The 21274-nt window shown below is 38.0% G+C and overlaps 1 protein-coding gene and 1 long non-coding RNA gene across 2 annotated transcripts in view; one reads left to right on the plus strand and one right to left on the minus strand.

The window, feature by feature from the left end:
- Positions 1–21274, minus strand: part of LOC141508598 (uncharacterized) — a 92130-nt gene that overhangs the window by 2466 nt on the left and 68390 nt on the right. The window lies entirely within an intron of this gene.
- The window catches only part of LOC141510241 (NACHT, LRR and PYD domains-containing protein 1a-like), a 66926-nt gene continuing 56388 nt past the window's right edge, over positions 10737–21274 (plus strand). The window contains 2 exon segments of the mRNA XM_074220238.1: positions 10737–10881; positions 13898–14023. Coding sequence (XP_074076339.1) covers positions 10737–10881; positions 13898–14023 — 271 coding nt within the window.

Here is a 21274-nt window from a genome sequence, read left to right on the forward strand (position 1 = left end):
AGCAAAAGAAGTGGAATTGTGACAAAATATCAAACCCAGCAAAATTAAGCATAGTTCTAAATAATAAAAAGCATAATTCTAAATAACAAAAATGATGAATTGACAGACTTTCAGGATTTTTTTTTTGCAAAAAAGACTTGAATTTGAAAGTTTGGCATTTTAAGATCCAAGAGAAATATAATGTAAACATCAAGACTAATTATAAAGAACTCAGAAAAGACAAATTGTTTACTATTTATACATAGAAATGTAAACCATATGTGTAACAAAGAAAAAATGAGGTAGAGCTAAGTATGATGTGATTTTAAAAAGTTAAATGTTGTAGGAAAAGATGATAAGAGTAATCATCTAAACAAATGATGTGCAAAAGGAAGAACTAATTCAGAGGAATTAGATAGGGAAGAAGAGTTGGTAGTTCCCAAAACTTTCATCAGAAATGGCTTTAATATATATATATATATATATATATATATATATATATATATATATATATATATATATATATAATAATCTGTATGTATATCCAGAAGGATGGCAAAAGCCTGCTAAATTCAGAAATAAATAAATAAGAAACTAAGGGCATAGGGAGGATACTGAGTAGAAGGTGAGGGAACAGAAAGGTTATTTAGGAGTATATAGACTAACAGGAATGGGAGTTTATAGAAGAGTGTGTTTGCAAGAGATTCTTGGAGGGAAGGTTAAGGGATAGGAGGGCAAATAGTAGGCAGAAATAAAGCAAAAGAGTGAAGAAGGGTTTTTGCTTTCATGAAATATTATAATGAAAAACAAGAGAAGTAGTATAATAAAGATCAAGTAGAATTTATAATGTAAAAAAAGAGGAACAGTAGTCATCTCAGATAAAATTAAAGCTCGTGTTTTAAAATGAAACTGAAAATGGATCTCTTTTTTTTTTTTAGGTTTTTGCAAGGCAATGGGGTTAAGTGACTTGCCCAAGGTCACAAAGTTAGGTAATTACTAAATGTCTGAGGTCATATTTGAACTCAGATCCTCCTGATTCCAGGACTGGTGCTCTATTCACTGTGCCACCTAGCTGCCCCAGATCTCTCTTTAAGATATTTTTTAGAAAGATCATAGGTCATCATAGGTCATGGGCTAATATTCCTTTCTTTAAAACAGTAATTGAGACTATTATGATAGAAAATCACATCCTGATGTCATAAAATATTTATCATTTCACTTAAACATCTCCTTAACATTTTGAAAAATTAAAGATGCTTAATTAATAGAGGAACATGTAGCTGGTAATGATACAAAGATAAGCCCCTGCTTAGCTGTCTGATAGATTTTAGGTAAGTGAAGGCAAAATTGCTCAAATTTTATACATTATTCATCATCCTTTTAATAATATCACCTGATGATTATGGTAATTTGCCTTAAAAACATGGAACATTTATAAGGGGAAAATTTACTTTTTATTTTAGATGTCAATTTCCAAGTAAAGTTATATAGATGGCTAACTGCATTGAGCCAGGTGAGACAATGCAAATGTCGTGTTGGAGAAACTGAGTCAGGAGAATATTATCTTAGAGCATGCCAAATAGTCATTCTCCCAGTCTCCCATGAGAACATCATCTGAAATTTAGGCATGTCAAAATCCCATAGGGTTGCTGTTATCATAGAGTATTGTCTCAACAGCATTTCCATTGATGCTTATATCTAAAGTCAGACTCAGAACAAATATGTTAACAGACCCATAGAGTTTTCAATAGTAAGTTCCAATAATCAGAGCTTCGGGTAAGTTCAATTCATAAAGATCAAATATTAACTATCATCTCACAGTTGTAACAATAAGATATATCACAGAAAAAGAATCACAAATTATTTTTATCAATGTTGCAGAAATGATTATGCTTTAAAATACAAGAAACAAAGTAGAGTTTTGACTTTTATTATATTTATTATACTTCGTTCCTTTTTGTTTTGACATATCATCTCATTTTTCCATATTGTTTAGATTTATATATATCTATATACATATATGTTAATATAATAATCTCAACAAAATGTTTTAGGATATGTTAATATAATAATTCCAACTTGAATATTGAAACCAATTTTTATAAAACACTGTCATATAGTAAAACCTGTTAGTTATTACAAAGCTCCTGCTCTAATATTTTAAAATACAAAAACTATTGCTACAAATATTTTATCAATCTTCCCTGTGAGTGAAAAGGTTGCCTGATGAAAAATATCCATACTTTTCCTCTTTGTTAGACCAACGTATCCCTGTTTCTGCCAACTGATGGAAAATGACCATAGACAACAAACAGTACCTTATTCACCAGGGTAATGTAATGTTGTGGCTTGCTTCACCTTGGGGCTCACAGCGACAACCTCCCTCCTGGAGGTGAGCTGAGAATAAGGAGTCAAGCCACTACTGCCTTATGCCTCCAGCTCAATTTTATTACTGCTTAGCTATTACATATATACTGTTAGGTCTTCCGGGGTAGGACAAACAATAATTGAGGGAATGGGGTTAACAAGCAGTGTGTATGTGCAGCATCTTGCATTACAGGATAAGGGGGGTACGTTAGGGAGGATGTGGTGAAACACAGCTGTCTCTAGTCCCCTTGGTCTGTGGGGTAGAATGTCCAGCTCCCAAGGACTGTGGCGCACCTTATCTCTTAGGGTGGTGTGCCAACTCCTGAGACTGTTCAGGTGGAGATCCATTAGAATAGCCTGTGTTCCCACAATGTAACATTTTTGGGCTTACTCTTAATCCAAGTAGGATAAGAACAAAGCTAAATATTACCCCCAAAGTAAAGGAGAAATATGATCAAACTACCCTTACCTGAGGAAAGGGCACTAAAAATATCAGACCAACGTGTAGTCTGAGATTAACTCCCATTATTATCAAGTGGCATGAACATATACTTTGGAACATAACCTTTCCATCCTGTATCTGTTGGGACAAATTAACATAAAAACATTTCTTATTGAGGAAAATGTAGACTACTCTTTTTTTTGCCAAGTGTGTATCCAGTGCCCATCAGTTTTGCAAAACCTTTACAACCAAGGGATCAACTTGATTCCATAGCTGCTTTCTCATTACACATATCAGTCACCTCCAGAAATAAGATTCTATAAACTGCCTTTGAACAAACAAGACCTACCACTCCTACTCCCACAGCAATCAAGACAGTTTCCCCATGATGAGGGGCAAGAGTGACATTGCACATCAAGAGTGGACTGGCATGACTAAGGCACAAAGTTTCATATCTATGAGGTCTTGTAATGGCAAAGGCAGAGGAGTATTCCCAGAAATATAGTGCAGCTTGGGCACAGCTCTGACAATAGTACATAATCCTGACCACCAAGAAGGAAGGACTGATAAGAGAGATGTGCCACACATTAAAAAGACATCTCAAGGTTGAATGTAGGGTGGGAGATTATGAAATAGGACCTGGGGGTTTGTTGAATTCAGGGATCTTCCTCATTTTGACAAAGCCACCTGTAGTTGGACCCCTAGAGATATCACTTTATAGAAACCAGCTTTAAAACAGAATTATCCCCAAGTAAGGGTTTAGGAAAAGATTATCGATTAAACTATTGGAAACAGATCCATCCCCTTTTCCTACCCAGATATATTCTCCATAGTGGTCCCAATAAATAACTTGGCTCCTTGTCTTGCCAGGCCAGAGTTTTTGGCAAGTTCTGGGTGTTGTGGCTTGCTTCATTGGGCCCCACAGCAGCGACCTCCCTCCAGGAGGGGAGCTGAGAATAAGGAGTCAAGCCACTACTGCCTTATGCCTCCAGCTCAATTTTATTACTGCTTAGCTATTACATATATACTGTTAGGTCTTCTGGGGTAGAACAAAGAATAATGGGGGTGCAAGCATTATGTACGTGTAGTGTCTTGCATTACAGGATAGAGGGGTACATTAGGGAGGAGATGATAAGGCACAGCCATGTCTAGTGCCCTTGGTCAGTGGGGCGGAATGTCCAGCTCCCAAGGACTCTGGCTCACCTTATCTCTCAGGGTGGCATGCCAGCTCCTGAGACTGTCCAGGTGGTGGTTTACTTGGAGATGATTTGTGTCATGGCTGTTAGAACAGCCTGTGTACCCACACCTGGGAGTAAAAGTAGCATTGGTAAGGAAGAATTTACTGTCATGAAGAGTGTGGCTGATCCCTGCAGGTCAACCATTACAATACCTAGAGGCAGAGAAACTTTCCTGAGTTATGTTTTATAATTACCAAGGGCTGGATCAGGTTCCTTACAGGGTTTTCAGAAGTGCAATTTGCAAAATAACACACAGTGATAGAGTATCCTGATGAGGTCTATGTGACCTCAAAGAAAACTGTACCCAAAATGCTATTAAAATCTAGACAGATGAGAGTTTCCTTTAATGGCTTTTGGACAGACAGGTCCTGAGGAGAATGTCATACTGACGATTAACCCCATTCTCATTCAGTCTTTGAACTTTTATTTGTCAGTCAGATTGTATATATTCATTCAACTTTATGTCCTTGCAAGGGTGGGCCTGTGCTACCAATTCAATAGGTCCCAAAGCAGTGGCAGAAATAAAATATCCTGAAGTGATTCCTAATGGGTTATCACACCAACAAATACCTAGTTGGCTTTGCTGTCTTCTTTATTTTAAATTTATTTTTATTAAAGATATTATTTGAGTTTTACAATTTCCCCCCCCAATCTTACTCCCCTGCCATGGAAAGCAATCTGTCAGTCTTTACTTTGTTTCCATGTTGTACATTGATCCTAAATGAGTGTGATGAGAGAGAAATCATATCCTTAAGGAATAGACAAGAAGTCCAAAAGATACCAAGATCAGACAATAAGATATGTTTTTTTTTCTAAATGAAAGGGAATAGTCCCTGAACTTTGTTCAAACTCCACATCTCTTTATCTGAATACAGCTGGAACTCTCCTTTGCAGACAGCTCAAAATTGTTCCCGATTGTTGCACTGATGGAATGAACGAGCCCTTCAGGGTTGAACATCACCCCCATGTTGTTGTTAGGTTATACAGTGTTTTTCTGGTTCTGCTCATCTCACTCAGCATCAGTTCATGCAAATCCTTCCAGGCTTCTCTGAATTCTCTTCCCTCCTGGTTTCTAATAGAACAATAGTGTCCCATGACATACATATACCACAGTTTGCTAAGTCATTCCCTTATTGAAGCACATTTACTTGATTTCCAATTCTTTGCCACCACAAACAGGGCTGCTATGAATATTTTTGTACAAGTGATGTTTTTGGCTTTGCTGTCTTCTGGCTTAGGTAATCTTCTTTCCAAAATGATGAGCCCTCACTCAAGGATAGCTATTGAAAAGTAATTACGACCCAACAGAGGGACCCAGCTGAGCAGGGAAGAGGAACTGAAATGAAAAGCAAACTGAAGAGCAGAGTAGGACTAAGGTTACTGAGCCTGTGGACAAAATATAAAATATGGAAAGAAATTAAATAGAGAGGAAAAGTTAAATACACAAGAACAACTCTAAAACTTCCATAGAATAGAAGATGACAATGTAAAGTATGAAAAGAAGTTTAAGTAATAAGGGTCACTTTCTTCTTTACAGGCCTAGTGTGGACTCTTGGGAAAACTGTCTATCTTTGATATTGTCTTTTTTGGCCTCTGCAGAGCTGCAGGGCAGGGTCTCCAATAGTTCCAATGTCCTCTCCTCGGGGTTAGTAATGGGCAGTTTTCAAATGTGACAAATGTTTTATATATATATATATATATATATATATATATATGTGTGTGTGTGTGTGTGTGTGTATGTATATATATATATATATATATATATATATATACACACACATATCTCTTCCCTGGAGCTTAGAGGCAGTGATGGTGAGCAAACCCGGGAAAGATCCCTCCCAGAGGGGCTCCAAGGAGTGCTTCCTCGGTGTCAAGTCCAGTAAACCTAATAGCCCCTGGAGACAAAATGCTAGCCTCAGGAATAAAACTGAGAGGCAAGATCCTGAACTTGTTTGCCTCAGTGTCCTCCTCAGTAAAATAAACTGGTGAAGGAAATGGCATATTGTGTCTTTTGAAGAAAATTCCAAATGGGTTCACAAAGAGGCAAATTTGACTGAAATAATTTAACAACAGCAACAGAGACATGAGTAAAAATAGATGTGGACATATTCCTATAGATAGATATCTATGTACATAGGTAAGAGATTATCAAACTAGAATTTTTTTTGGGGGGGAGGAGTTGGTTGAAAAAGAAGAAAAAATAAAAGTTACCAACCTACTTAGTCTTCTCCTATTATTTCAGTCCTTGGGATTGATATAGAATATGAGCATGACGTGAGGGGGAGATAAAAAATATGTATATATTTGTGGGTATAGCTATTTAAGTATATAGCTATGTTTATCTATCCATACAGATATATCTACAAAGACATATACATATATAGATATATTTATATAGTGATTATCTATGGACATAGATATCTATAGATATAGATATAGTCATTAAATTGATAAACATTTATTGAGGCTCTACAATGGAACAGGCACTGTGGTTATGACTGGGAATAGAAAGGTACAAGTCAGTTTCTGCTCTCAAGGAGTTTACAATCTCATGGAGGAGACAACATGCTGAATAACTACAGCCAAAAAAGCTACATACAAAATAAACTGCAGATAATTAGCAGAGGGAAGGCACTGGAATTAAAAGGAATCAAGAAAGGCTTTCTGATGCAGATGGGAACATTCCAGACTTGGAGGACTGCCAGTGAACCTGACTAGAACTGGGAAATGGAGTGACATGTTCTAGGGACATTAAGGAGATGAAAGACACTAGATGGAAGATATCTTCTGACTCCTAGCAGTCATTTCCTTTTTTTTTTAATGAAAAATTGCTTTTTTTTTTTTTTAAGTATTTGCAAGGCAAATGGGGTTAAATGGCTTTCTCAAGACCACACAGCTAGGTAATTATTAAGTGTCTGAGGCCAGATTTGAACTCAAGTACTCCTGACTTCAGGGCCTGTGCTCTAATCCACTGTGCCACCTAGCTGCCCTAGCAGTCACTTTCTTATACCATCCCTGATAGTGTTAAAGTCAGGATTGAACCCAGATCTCTCCTGACTCTATGAGCCTTTCTATTGCTACTTTTCTAGTATGCCTTTAACCCTTCACCTTTATTGTGTTCACTCCCCCCAAAAGCAGACAAATAAACAAAGTGAATGGAGTAAATCTGAAAGCATACCCAGTAAAATAGTAAACACAAAAATATTGAGGACGAGTCAATAGACAGTAACTGCACTTTATCTTGTAAAAAAATTTTCACTATGATTAGTCTCAAAGTGTATTCTTCTTCCCTCTGACCTAGCAACTATTATAATAAAATAAGGTTCTGGAACTCCCTGGGGAGGTGAAGGGGTAGAGAAGTAGGAAGAGTAAATAGACTGTAGGTAGGTCATAAGGTTAGTTATGACTCGGTTCTTATTCAAAACCCTGTGTATGATAGAGATTGTATAAAGCCAATATTCTAACTCCCTAGAGGGAAGAGGCCACTAAGACTCTTCCAGGAGTATGCAGAGTGCATCCCACTGCACCCCATTTTTTCATTGGAAGGAAGATTTCTTCCTTGCCAAAACCTGAAATACACAGGAGTCTGTTATTCAGTCCCATATTGGGGCAGCTAGGTGGCGCAGTGGATAGAGCACTGGTCTTGGAGTCAGGAGTACCTGAGTTTCAAATCCGCCCTCAGACACTTAATTACCTAGCCTTGTGGCTTTGGGCAAGCCACTTAACTCCATTGCCTTGCAAAAACTAAAAAAAAAAAATCAGTCCCATATTAAACATATGCACTAATTCTCAACTTTCTAAATGTTCTGACAACTTGCAACTTCTTTTTTTCTCAATCTGATTATAAATTATGGATATATTTATATGATAGATACATGCACACATATTAATATGGGAGAAATCAGTATAAAGATTATTAAATACATGGCAGTTGTTGAGATTGTTGAGAAACAAAGAAGGCAAGTGAGAGAGTCAGGAGGCAGAAGGATATTTATTCATTAGAGTGAAGGAGTCTGAGGGACCAAAGTAAAAACCAAGAGAAAACCATGTCTCAGAAGTAAGGGAAAGAAAGATTATGTAAAAGGGAAATGGTAGTTGAAAAAGCTTCAGAGAAGTCAAAAATAAATAGCACTGAGAAAAATAGGCATAGGTTGCATATACCCAATCAAGCTTCATACTATATGAAGAAAAAGGGTATATATACACACATGTATCAATGCATACATCCATGCATACATACATACATGCCAGGAGGATGAGTGCATGAAAAGCTGTTCTATGTCTGGTTGCTCCCTAGTTAAGTCCACTAGATGCTTTGGTTGTACCATTGGCAAAGAAAATTCAAGCTGCCACTTGTCACTTAGAAATTTTGTTTTATGTCAGATATGAGATCTGTGCCCATATACTGGATCATCAAAGAACCTCATCCCCTTCCATGTCTTTTGTTGCTTTTAGATGCCCATAAGTGGTTCTAGTTGACAGTGTAATTTCATCCCTGTGAGAAATCTTTAAGTCACTTTTACAAAGATAATTCACTTTGGTTTCTGTCCTAATTCCCCATTGCTCCTGCTACACCAAACCTATTCTCCCCTAGTCAATGAGGCTCCCATAAAACATCTATTGTTTTTGTTTCTTTTTCTTTAGATGTTTGTTCTACCTTGTTCACTGATCTCCATTTTATGATTTACCATACTACTCTCTATCCTTAGCAGTCCACAAGTCATCATTTCCTCTACCTCAGCAATATTTCTACCTTTTATTAGCTAGTTATTTTAAATATCCTAAAACAATATTGATTAATATGGCTGACATATGGTATAGTTTCCCTATTTTTCTGTTTTGATTAAATTGATTTTAGCTCTAATTTTATCTGAAATCATGATTATTGTTCTTTCATTTTTATATAAGTTATACTCTTGATCTTTATTATACTGTTTCTCTAGTTTTTCATCCTAACATCTGAAAGCAATAATCCCTTTTCACTCCTTTTCTTTACTTCTGCCTGTAACTATCCTCCTATTCCTTAACCTGCCCTTAAAGAATCCCTCCTTTAAACATCCTACTATATCCTCCCATTCCTGTTAATCTACACACCTTTATATAATCCCCCCCTTTTCCATTCACTCACACTCTAACTCAATGTCCCTCCCTTAGTTTCTTATTTCTTTCTGAATTTAGAAGGCTTCACCTTATATTTCTCTTGGATTGTGTGTCAAATATTTATGTAAGTTTTTTTGCCAAAAAATCCTGAAATTCTGGCAATTTATCAAATGTTCATTCATCATCATCACCATCATCATCATCATCATCATCATCATCTTCATTATTTAGGATTATGCTTAATTTTGCTGGGTTTGATATTTTCAGCTCCAACTCCAGTTCTTTTGCTTGTTGATATTTAGCACTTTAAGATGTATGGTCTTTTGATGAAGCCCCTGATAGATCTTGGATAATTCTCCACAATATTTGATTTTGTTGTTGTTTTTGTTGTTTGAAGTCAGAGGACTTTAGTTCAAATCCCAGTTCCATCATTTACTATCTTTGCCAGATTGGTCAAGTCATTCAACCTCTGAAGTGTGGGACTAAATGACCTCCAAGATCATGATTCCTTCATGAACCTACAGACTACTAATGCCCTCTGACCTGAAATTACTTTTTTTTAAAATACATCTATCTTATGTATACCTGCACATGTGTGTTTTCTCCCTTCTTTAGAAAACAATCGCAGTAGATAGAGCACTAGTCTTGGAGTTTGGAGGTCCTAAGTTCAAATATGGCCTCAGACATTTAATAATTACCTAGCTATGTGACCTTGGGCAAGTTACTTAACCCTATTGCAAGAAGACAAAAAAGAAAACAAGGTTCTTGAAGACAGGGACTGTTTTGTCTCTGGGCTCAGTTCCTGGTACATATGGAGACTGCATTCAAAATATGGTCTTATTCCCATGCATTCTATTATCAGAATAATTGTCTGCAATGAGTTCTTCCCTTCAGCAGTTGATGAATCCTCTCATGGATTTGCTTGGAAAGGTCAGTATAAACAATGGGGTTGAATATGAGTGGGATGGGGAGATAGAAAATGTCCAGCAGGATATGAATACTGGGGGGAGGCACAAGAGGACTAAAGCTATGGATGAGGCAAGACACTGTATTAGGGATATAGAAGATCAAAAGGACTTAGATATAGGACTTTCAGGTCCTCAGGGTCTTGAGCTTGCCCTCTGTGGAGGCCAGGTCTAGCACAAATCAGAAGATCAACACAGAGGAGGCTGCAGTGATCAGTGAGTACAAGGTAAAGACAAAGAAGTCAATGCTCAAGCCATAAAAGTGGATGAATTCTGTGTCATCACATGCCAGGGTCACTACTACCATATGCTGACAATGGAAATGGTATTAATGTAAGTTTTAGTAATGAGGTAGACTCAATGGATCATCAGAGGCAAGGGGTTGATACAGAGTACACTCTGCAAGGGCATTCAGTCTCATGTGGCCCACCATGACTTTGGAAATCACTGTAATATGGCACAACAGAACACTGATGACCACATAATAGTCAAAAACCATGACCAGAAAGATGCCTACTTGACTGTGGTAAAGCAGTAAATGGAAAATATCTGGGTCAGGGAGGAATGTCACAGGCATCAAAATAGAAGATCCTCAACAGCTTGGATGAGGTGGAAGCAGATAGGACTCAGTCAATGACAGCCAACATGAAGAGCAAGAGGTACATAGGTTGGTGCATGCTGTTTTCAATTTTCACCACTGTCAAGACGCTTATGTTCCCCACCACAACTACTCAATTCATGGAGTCAGAGGTTATGGAGAGCCAGAACTTCAAGGACTTCAGCAATGCCAGTATGCAGGGAAAAAAGTGGGGATGAAATAGTCATTTTGAGAGGGGACTAAGGTTGGGGTAAGGAGGCCCCCATTAACCTGAGTCGACCACCTCAGTGGAGTTTACCGCTCTGGAAACAACAGATTACTTCATGCCAAGAGGAGACATCCAAAGAGGTTTTTAATAGAGGACTTTTCCTAAGTAAATATGTGGCAAAGGAAGAACCAAGAGATACATACATAACTTAGAAAGACTCCAATAAAAAGTACCAACTCTCTTATTTATATTTCTCTTCCCATGAAAACTTTTCTGAGCCACTGAATTCTTTTTAGATTTAGAGATGGGAGATTGATTCTGAAAGATGAGTCTGCAAATTTTTTCAGTGGGGGGAGGCATATAATGTATACTTGTCTTATTTGAACATTATTTATTTAAATATTTATTGGCAGGGAAAAAGGTCCACTCTCAGAGAAAAGTATCTGGAAGAAACATAGCTTTGTGACTGCCTGAGAAAGTTGTCCCTCAGAAGAAAAAGACCCACTGAAAGCAAAGATGAAGAGGTCAGTTGATGATTGAGGAAGCTAATTACCAATGACACTGAAGTCAAGTGCATAGCTTAGAAATAGAAACAGAGCACAGTGCAACCTGAAGTGAAATGGAGAAGGGAGGAGAGAAGAGGAGAAGCTACTTCAAACTGATTCTAGTCCAGATTAGTTGAGTGGAGGAAGACTGACTTCTAGGAGTGATCTTATTGAAGAAAACCCCAACCCCTTCAAAGAAAAGCTTATTAAAGCAAAGAAGACTTTTCTGGCTTGAAAAGCTCTCAGGGGAAAAGACTTGGTGGCCTAATCCTTTTGCTGCTAAAGTGCCTCAGGTTTTCCTCATTTTTTTTAGTGCCACTTATGTTTTCAATGGGACCCAATAAACTAACCAGAATAATTTGGATAGACTTGGATAATGTGAACCTTGCAAAGGAAAATTTTACATGAAGTTTTATTTTCTAAGATTTGCCAAATAACCTATAGATGGAAGCTATCATTAAAGGTATCAATCCTAATATAGGATTAGGGGAGTATATTTATACAGAAAGGAAAAATAGCCATAAAACTGAGTTAGGCAAGCAATGAGATTTCATATAGATGACATAATTATACATTATGATCCTCACAGTTATTTTTGCTTCAAATTCCTACTGATAAGCATCCCACTTAGGCTGGAGAGAGAAAATTCACAAATAGGATTTCTCTCTCTTTATCAAAGATATCTCTTATGATTTTTTGATCCAAGAGAAAGGAATTTATTGGTGTTATCACAAGGCTAACCAGATAGTATTGACACAGGCAGGCCAAGTCAACATTGAAATGTAGAGCAAACTTTGACATGACAGACATTTTTATACACAGAGACACCATTCAGATTTGTAATCCTTAATCAAAGACCAGTTTTTAATCAGAATTATAAGATTTAGATACTCAAATTTCCCAGTAAATTGTTTTGCTAAGAAAGTTAGTGATTCTTAGGAACCCAGGCTAGGGAAAAGACATGAATAAATCTTAAGATCCCAGGCATAACTATAGTCTCTTCTTTCACTAAAACAAATCTAACACTTCTTCATAGTCTATGAGTGTCTAAGAAGTGGCTCTTCCCTGCAGGGGAATACAGGAATCCAAAAGAGAAGTAGCCCTATCCAGAAAGCGGTGTTTGGTCTAGATTGTTTTTGGAGGACAGCAAGAACTGCAGTCCAGAGTTATGAATTACTGTATACATAAGGATTTCCCTACTGCTAGGATTCTAACACAGAGCCTGTTTTCATAGCTAGGAGAAGGTGACCCAGGATTATGGAGAGACTTATAATTCTTCTTGCTTTTCCCTTCTTGAAGGTACTAATGGTGCTAAGATAGCAGAGGGAGGGAGGAACTCCCTGGAGCCTTCTTGAATTCCCTTCTAAATAAATTGAAAAAAATCTTAACTGCTGCAGGGACTGGGAGTATAGGAGTGGGGTCGGGGAAGTACTTTGCTAATTTAGTGGGAAAATGTCTTTCACTGAGATAGGAGAGGAGTCAGGAGGGAAAGTCTCAGTGACAGGGTTCCTCAAGGGTAGGTTCCAAGCCTTGGGGCAATTCACCAGCAAAGTTGGCTACAAGTCTGCAGACCAGGAGGCACGGCAGCGTTCTGTGCAGAGTAGCTTAGGCCCCCTAACCCAGGGGCTACCTACCTACCTACCTACCTACCTACCACCCCCTGCACAAGTCACCCGCAATGTTGATCTGTGCTGCAGGCAAGGAACTGTCTTTGAATCTCAGATGCTAAACTAAAAGGAAAGGAGGGGGGGAGTGGAGAGACTAGCTGTTATTAAGCATCTTGAAATTCAATTCAAATCAATAAACATTTGTTAGGCCCCTACTGTAGGGCAGTCCTTAGGCCAAAAGTTTGTAAATATTGTGAAAAGGTAGGGATCTCAGAGGCCGTTTAGTCTTTCTTAATTGCTATCCCACAGAAGAGGAAAGGGAAACCTGTGGAGGATAAGTGACTTGCCTCAGGCAATAAAGTCAGTTCTGGTGGGATTTGAGTTCAGACCCTCTGATGCCAAGTCACGTTGTTGGAGTAGCTTGTAGAATGGGCTAGAAGAAGGGAACATATAAATAACTGGGTTGGGGGGTCGTTCAGGCTCCACTTCCCACTCGCATCCCTAGGGACTCCTTTAACCAGGCTATTAAGTGTTAACAATCCAAAAAAGAAAAAAAAATCAGACTCCCCCTCCCTCCGTTTTGGCCAATGCTCTGGTAAATCAGGATGTCCTCAGGCTGTACCCCAATCTTTCTGATTCTCCGGTTTCTAGGGGTTGTGGCCCAGGAAGAGAGCTGGCCTTTCCAGATTTCGAGACTTTCACTTTCTCTTTCTAGTCCCTCTTAATGTGAGGAAGGGGCAGCAATGGCCGAAGGCGTCCGCTGCAGGCTGCTTCAGTACTTGGAGCATCTGACCTCAAATGAGCTGGAGAGATTCAAGTTGTACCTGGTGGACATTCTCCCCTGGAAGGGACGGATCGCATCAAAGTGGCCCATCTCCTGGTCACCTCCCTGGGGCAACTGGAGGCCTGGGACCTGGCTCTGAGAATCTGGGAGAAGATGGGCCTCAGGGAGCTGTGGGAGCGAGCCAGGAAGGGTAAGGGTCCGCCTGAGGACTGGGGCTTTTCTCTTCCACCTGTACATTCTCCTCCTTCACTCCTTCCCTCCTTCCTGCCGGTATATACGCTTCTAAGGCTTCTCCCACACCAGATTACCCTTTATTCATCATGTATAAATTTTTTATTTAAAGGTAGTTTCCCTCAAAGAAAGTAAGGTTCTTCTGGCAGACTATTTCATTTTTATGTTGGCATTCACCAGCATCTAATACATGAGCTAGCCTGTGTGTGATAGGGTTTATTAACGCTTGTTGGCTGATAATTAACTTTTGACTTTAGAATAGGAGAAATGGGCGCATCCTATTGGAATATAAGATTTAGGGCTGTGCTAGGGAGGCAGGGAGGGTCACCTCTATGCTTTTCCTATCAATAAAGTTGGGAGGAGTCACTGTTCCCAGCTACTGGAGAGGAAAAACATCTGGACTAGGAGGATAGTTTGCTGGAGGCAAAAGAATTTTGAGGAAGCTCCAGTAGGTGAGGGGAGGAATTGAAGAGAAGGGGAGATGGTGTGTCTGGGAGATAGAGCTATGGAGATTTTAGCTGTGGTTTCAGCTGAGGAAGGGAGAAAAGATTTGGGGACTGGGAACTAGTAGAGAAAGGAGGAGATGACATGAAATGGGGTCAGGTTTTGATCAAGGATTGTATCTCAGTACAAGGAAAATGTCCCAGGAAGAGAATGATTAGACTGCTGAATTTAGGACAATTCCCCTGGAGTCTGTGCTAAGTCAGAAGCAAGGGTAGAATTTCTTTTCTTTTTGGTAAAATGAGTCCTAAGTAGCAAGAAGCTGATCAGACCACATGTGCAACAGCAAAAATGAAAAAGAATTTGGTTTCAATAAATATCTTTTCATTTTTGAGCTATTCAGTCATTCCCCAAATTTGGGGGGATTTTTTTTTTTGGTCAAAGATAATTGTAGCTTGCCATTCCCCCCAACTCATTTTACAGATGAGTAACTGAGGCAAACGGGGTCAAACAGTTAATCAATATCTAAGATCAGATTTGAACTCAGGAAGATGAGTCTTCCTGATTTCAGACCTGGCTTTTTATCCACTGTATCACTTAGGTACTCAAAACCTCAATAAGTCATTGTGGTCCATGGCCTCTCCAGGCTTATGCTCACTCCCTGGGACTTGATATTCATGTACTCTTTATCAAGGAGAAGAGAAGAAACAGGAAAAAGCAATAATTCTCAGTTAAAGTTATAAAGGGGATGGGGCAGCTAGGTGGCGTAGTGGATAAAGCACTGGCCCTGGAGTCAGGAGTACCTGGGTTCAAATCCGATCTCAGACACTTAATAATTACCTAGCTGTGTGGCCTTGGGCAAGCCACTTAACCCCGTTTGCCTTGCAAAAAAACCAAAAACAAACCAACAACTCAATACTGAAAAATGTGGAAGTTTCTATAAACAAAAGTTATAAAGGGGAGACAATGAAGTAGGTTCTTTGGAAAAAACTGTAATATTTGTGACCTTCCCTATACCATTTCTTCCTGGGTTTCTCAAACATGTTCTGCCTTACCAGGAAACACTAAACTCTAAACCAACAGCTCTCTATGCTCTTAAATCTTGCTGTAAGAGCCTTGCTGTGTGTTGAATGATTTTCCCCAATATTTTGAGTCTCCAATTTGAACATCATTAAAAAAGTTAAAACTCCCTATCCATTCACTTAGAATTCAAAGACAAGAACCAACAGGATAACCTCATTAAGCCAAACTTTGACTCAGCTACAGAGAAGTGGGTCCAAGATCTTCTCTTTTATTCTACCTGGGCAGTGCAGAAGATTCTATGACTCCTTTGAGATCCAGATCAAGTCTCACTTCCTTCAAATCTTCTGTAGCTCATCAGTCTGCTGAGATTTCCCCCACTTTCTGACTTCTTATTCACCTGCCTTTAGTATAGGAGTACTGGCATATAATGTTTCACGAATTCTTAAGGGGCAGCTAGGTGGCACAGTGGATAGAGCACTGGTCCTGGAGTCAGGAGGACTTGAGTTCAAGTCCAGCCTCAGACACTTAATAATTGCCTAGCTGTGTGATCTTGGGCAAGTCACTTAATCCCATTGCCTTAAAGAAAGAAAAAATTTTTAAAAAATATTTGTTGATTAATTGATTCATTATCTCATTGTTACCTTTTCAAAGTTTGCCAATCATTATTATATTTCTGTCAGTCCATAAGCCTTTATTTGTAGAGTTTGTGGTGCTCTACATTTCATTGTATCTTCTGAGAGCTCCAACTGGAAGCTGTTCCCTAATGCTATCTTCTGGCTCCATTCCTACTTTCAGCTACTAGCTGTCCACTTAAACAAAAATGGGTCTCATTAATTTCTGCTTTTATTTTTTTTCCTACAGAGGATATTGTATCGGTTTCTACTTCATTTCTTCCAGATTTGGGGACTGGGAACTAGTAGAGAAAGGAGGAGATGACATGAAATGGGGTCTCCTCAGGTCAGTAACCATTGTCAATGTAGAAGTCCAACCTCAGTTACTTTTCTCCATCTGAGAAATTTGAGGTCCTAGCTCTCAGATTGTCTAAGAATGGGATCTTTCAGGAAAGTTTAAGGGGAGGGACTTTAGGAACCTGAGTCACTTCCCCATTCATTAAGTGATTTAAAGTCTTCTGCATTTTAGCCCTTCTTTAGTAATAGGATGTAATGGTCAGACTTATTTTGATAACAGAGATAATAGAGAACTTCTGTTATTTATTAAATAGAAAAACATGATCAGACCTTTAATAATGTCACTTTAGTATTTTGGTAGATGGAGAGGGGGGGCATTTGAGACATGATGATGACTAATTGGGAAGATAATGAAACAGTACAGGAGGGAGATAATATACTCTTCTATCTAGTGACATTAACCTGTTTTCTTCATGTATCAGATGCTCCATCTCCATGCTCTTAATATTTTTCTCTGGCTGTCCCCAGGCCTGGGATACTCTTCCCTCATCATCTCCTCCTCTTGGTTGCCTTGACTTGCTATAAGTTCCTTCTAAAACACCATCTTTACACAAAGGTTTCCTGACCCTTCTTAATGCTAGTTAATGCCTTCCCTCTCTTCATTATTTTTCTATTTAGCTTATGTCACTAATTTGTTCAATTGCTAATTTTCATCCTGGATTGTGAGTTTTGTGAAAGGACTGTTTTTTTGTCCCTTTTTGTGTCCTCAGTGCTCAGCATAACACCTGATATATTCAAGACAGTAAATGTTTATTGTCCAATTTATAAATATTCATATATATATATATATATATATATATATACTCAAGCAGGGATATGCAATACTCACACACATATACATATATATATATATATATATTTAAACCCTGATATTTATGAAAATATATGTTTACAACATGTATACAAATTCTCTCATGGGTTTCCAGAAAACTATCCAAGACCTATGTACTTTATGGTTTGTACTATTTTGCAAACTATAGTTCTTGACTTCATCAGTAGTGCATTTACTTTTACTAATCAGCAAAATTTAATATACTTAGTTTAAATCAAAGTCACTCAAAGTAGATCAGATGTTTCAAAAATGTGACTCTCAGGCTGCATGCAGACCACAAGACTACTTATTATGGTTTGAAACATATTAAGATTATATTAGAAAATATTTAAGTAAGTAAATGAAAATATAATAACATAGATAATATTTTTTAAAAAAACTATGTCATAGAAACCCTTATGTACAGATTAGTAGCCCCCATTTCTATTTGAATTTAACACCACTAATGGAGAAGAACTCATTCTCCTACAAATCCATTGTTTCAGTCAGAAGAGTAGAAATGCCTCAGAATTATATGCAGGATATATACACATGGGAAAACATTGGTTAGAGCACATGTATTCAGGGATAGTTAACATTACCAATGCTGAGACCTGTTGATGTCTTCTCAAGTTGTCATTGATAGATCTAAGACTACTCTCTGCCAAATCTTTTCTCTGTTGGGTGCCATATCTCTACTTTGCTAAGCTAATACAACCTCAGTGTAGGGCAGTGGATAGGTTGCCAGGGATAAAGTCATTAGGTGGAAAAGATCCTCTGACTCCCATTCTTCTTTTCCCTGTACCACTCCTAATAGTGTCAAAGGTAGAACTGAGGTCAGACCTTTCCTGACTCCATGTCCAGTACTGCCTTTCTGGTGCTCCTTTTCCATTACTGCTTTACCTTTTCACCATTCATGTTTTCATGTTTTTTTTAACCTTTTACATTTTTTTACCATTTACCTTTTCTCCATTCATGTTTTTACCTTGTTTTCCTCTCAAAAAAAACTAAAAAATAAGATACAACAGAAAACATACCCAATGAAATAGTAAATGCAAAATTATTAACAAGAACATGAGGCAATACACAGAATCTACTTTTTATCTATTATGCAAAATTGTCACTATGGTGAGGATAAGTTTATGTCACCCTTCTATGTGACCTAGAAGCCTTTATAATGAATCTAGATTCTGAAACACCCTGGGAAGTTGGGGTGTGGAGACAAAGGGCAGGAGAATAGGAGAAGAAACCGCACAGTAGTTAGTTTTTAAGCTCAACTATGCCTTGATTCTCATTCGAAGCCCTATGGATAGGGAATGTAATTTGTAGACCCATCAAAAATCTTCCAGAAGAATGCAGAGTGCAATTCACTTCATCACCTGAAAGGTAAATTCTTCCATGTAAGAATTTGAGGTACCCTGGAGATGGATTCAGTAAGTCCCCTTTGTAACATATGTACTAATTTCCATCTTTTCACAAACCCTAAAAACTTACTTCCCCCCCAATCTGGATATAAATATAGATATACTTAGATGATAGATAGATATACACAAATAGGAGAAATCAGTATAAACTTTATTAAATGCATAACAGTTGTTGAGCTCTTTGAGAGAGAAGTTGAGGGCACACTTAGATTTAATGGGAGGAAGAAGTATAGTTATCCATTAGAGACTGAGGAGTAGGAAGGAAAACCAAGAGAAAGCAATGTTTCAGAAGTGAGGGAAGAGGGATTATCTAGAAGGGAAATGATAGTTGGAAGTGTTTAGTAGCTTTGGGGAAATCAAATGGATTTAGAACTTAGAAAAAGATTACCACATCAACAGGCATAGCTTGTACATACACAAACCTAACTTCATACCATCCAAAGAAGATGGGCAAATACACACACACACACACACAAACACAAGGGTCACTGTAGGAAAATCTGTCTTGGGGTTTGATTGTCTCCCAGAGAGGTCTATTGGGTGCTGTGGTTGTTTCAAAGAGATTTCAAAGAGCAACTTCTCATCTAGATAGTAAATTTTCTTCACATGGGAATCCAGATCTATGGATGCTAGGATCTCTATCTGCAGGATCTTTCATATGTCATATGTGCTCAAGGCTGGTCCCCTCCCAGGACTTTCATTACTTTAAGAAGTTCTTCAGTGATCCTGGTTGGTTGTAATTTATCCTAGCCACTCTCACAAAGACCCTTTGGTTTCTGTCCTGGTTCCTCCAAGCCTATTCTCTGCAAGTAATGTTGGTTCCCATGAAACATGGGAATCTTTCAGCTGTTGTTGCTTGTCATCAGAGTTTTGTTCTATCCTGTTCAATCATCTCCAAATTAAGATTTATCATGGCACTCTCTATCACTGGCAATTCAAGGACACTTCAGATAGGAATAATTTGATGTTTAAATTATGGCATCCCCTGTCACCAGAGTACTTGGTTCTACTCTCCTAAGTGCTATAAGAGTTCTATGTAATATTCATTCCTTCATTTTAAACACTTCCATACAAAATATTGTTTTCACTTTAACATTCTGCATCTGTCCCCTAAAATTCCATTTCAGTAGTAGATATGACATTGTTTGAACAATAAGACACACAGTAGGCAGAAAACCCTTTCCATAGTGGATAAATAAATGAAGTCCCATGGGGTCCCTGTCACAAAAGCCAAGTGATGGTTGAACATCTGGAATCTCCATGAAGAGAAGTCCTTATAGAAATTAGTGATGTAAACTTTATGGGTCCTTCTAATTGTTCATAAGATAATAGCAATAATGCAACGAGAGCAACTTCTATTCTAGTCATTTTCTCCACAAAATAGTCCAAATCTGTGGATGCTATATCTCCATCTACTCCCATTGAAGACATACTGGGTTACTGAAGATATTAGGGTGACTCCAGGACCTAGTGCACCTTGTAACTTTCAAATACTATGTAGTGAAGTGTAGTGTAGTATTAGTAATGGAAATGTTAGGATCCTGTAGCTGGAATTTAGGTTTGAACACACACATATATGTGTGTATAAATACACATATATATGTATATTGTGTTCATGTCTCTGTACATGTATGCATAGTTGTATATGCAATCAAACATTCCATCCTCATACTTTCACACACTGATACTTTTCCTAATATGACCTCTATGCCTTTGGATCAAGTAGAGGAGGTTTTCTATCAATAACATTTCACTGAGCTAAAAACTGGCAAAATGTGGTAGAAAGAACATTGGAATTATAGTTATAAGGTTTCACTATTACTGCCTAACTGCTATTTATTTTCTCTGGGCCTCAGTTTCTTAATACACTTAAGGAAGGAATTAGCCTAGCTGAATTCTTGACCAGTCTCAAAGAACATTGCTTTAATAGTTGAATAATTGTTGCTCCAATTAATGAAAAACAAATTTCTTTTTTATTCATGCTGGAAACACATGATTTCTTCACTATGACTTTATATCTATATTTGACTGAGTGTAGTCTTGACAGTAGGGATTGTTTTAGGCTCTGTATTTTTAAAATTAGTAACTGGTACAGAGCCTAACAAATAATAGCTGTTTAATGTATGCTTGTTGCTAGATTGACCCTAGGTCCATCACAACTCTAAGTGCTGTGGGTCTGAGATGGGCCAGAGTCCTATGAGGAAAGGAATGATGCTTATCATCACTAATAAACATTGTAATAATAGTAGTTATAGGAGAATCCAATATAGATTTAGTGGGACTTTGAAAAGGGGTTGGATCTCACAAAGCCCAACATAAAAATAAATATTCCCAAAGATCTGACTATTCTAAAGTGAAGACACTGTAAAAAACTGAAGCCTTATTATTTATACATCTCAACTTTCCAAATACTTATGATATACCTATTCTGGGTTGGGGACTAAGATATAAAAAGACAAAAGGAAAACAATCTTTGTCTTCCAGGCTAATCCTTTCCCCTACCCCCCCCCCCCCAAGACCATTTTTTGGTAGTGGCACTGTGT

The sequence above is a fragment of the Macrotis lagotis genome, chromosome 1 (assembly GCF_037893015.1).
Source record: "Macrotis lagotis isolate mMagLag1 chromosome 1, bilby.v1.9.chrom.fasta, whole genome shotgun sequence".
In the NCBI taxonomy this organism is placed as follows: domain Eukaryota; kingdom Metazoa; phylum Chordata; class Mammalia; order Peramelemorphia; family Peramelidae; genus Macrotis; species Macrotis lagotis.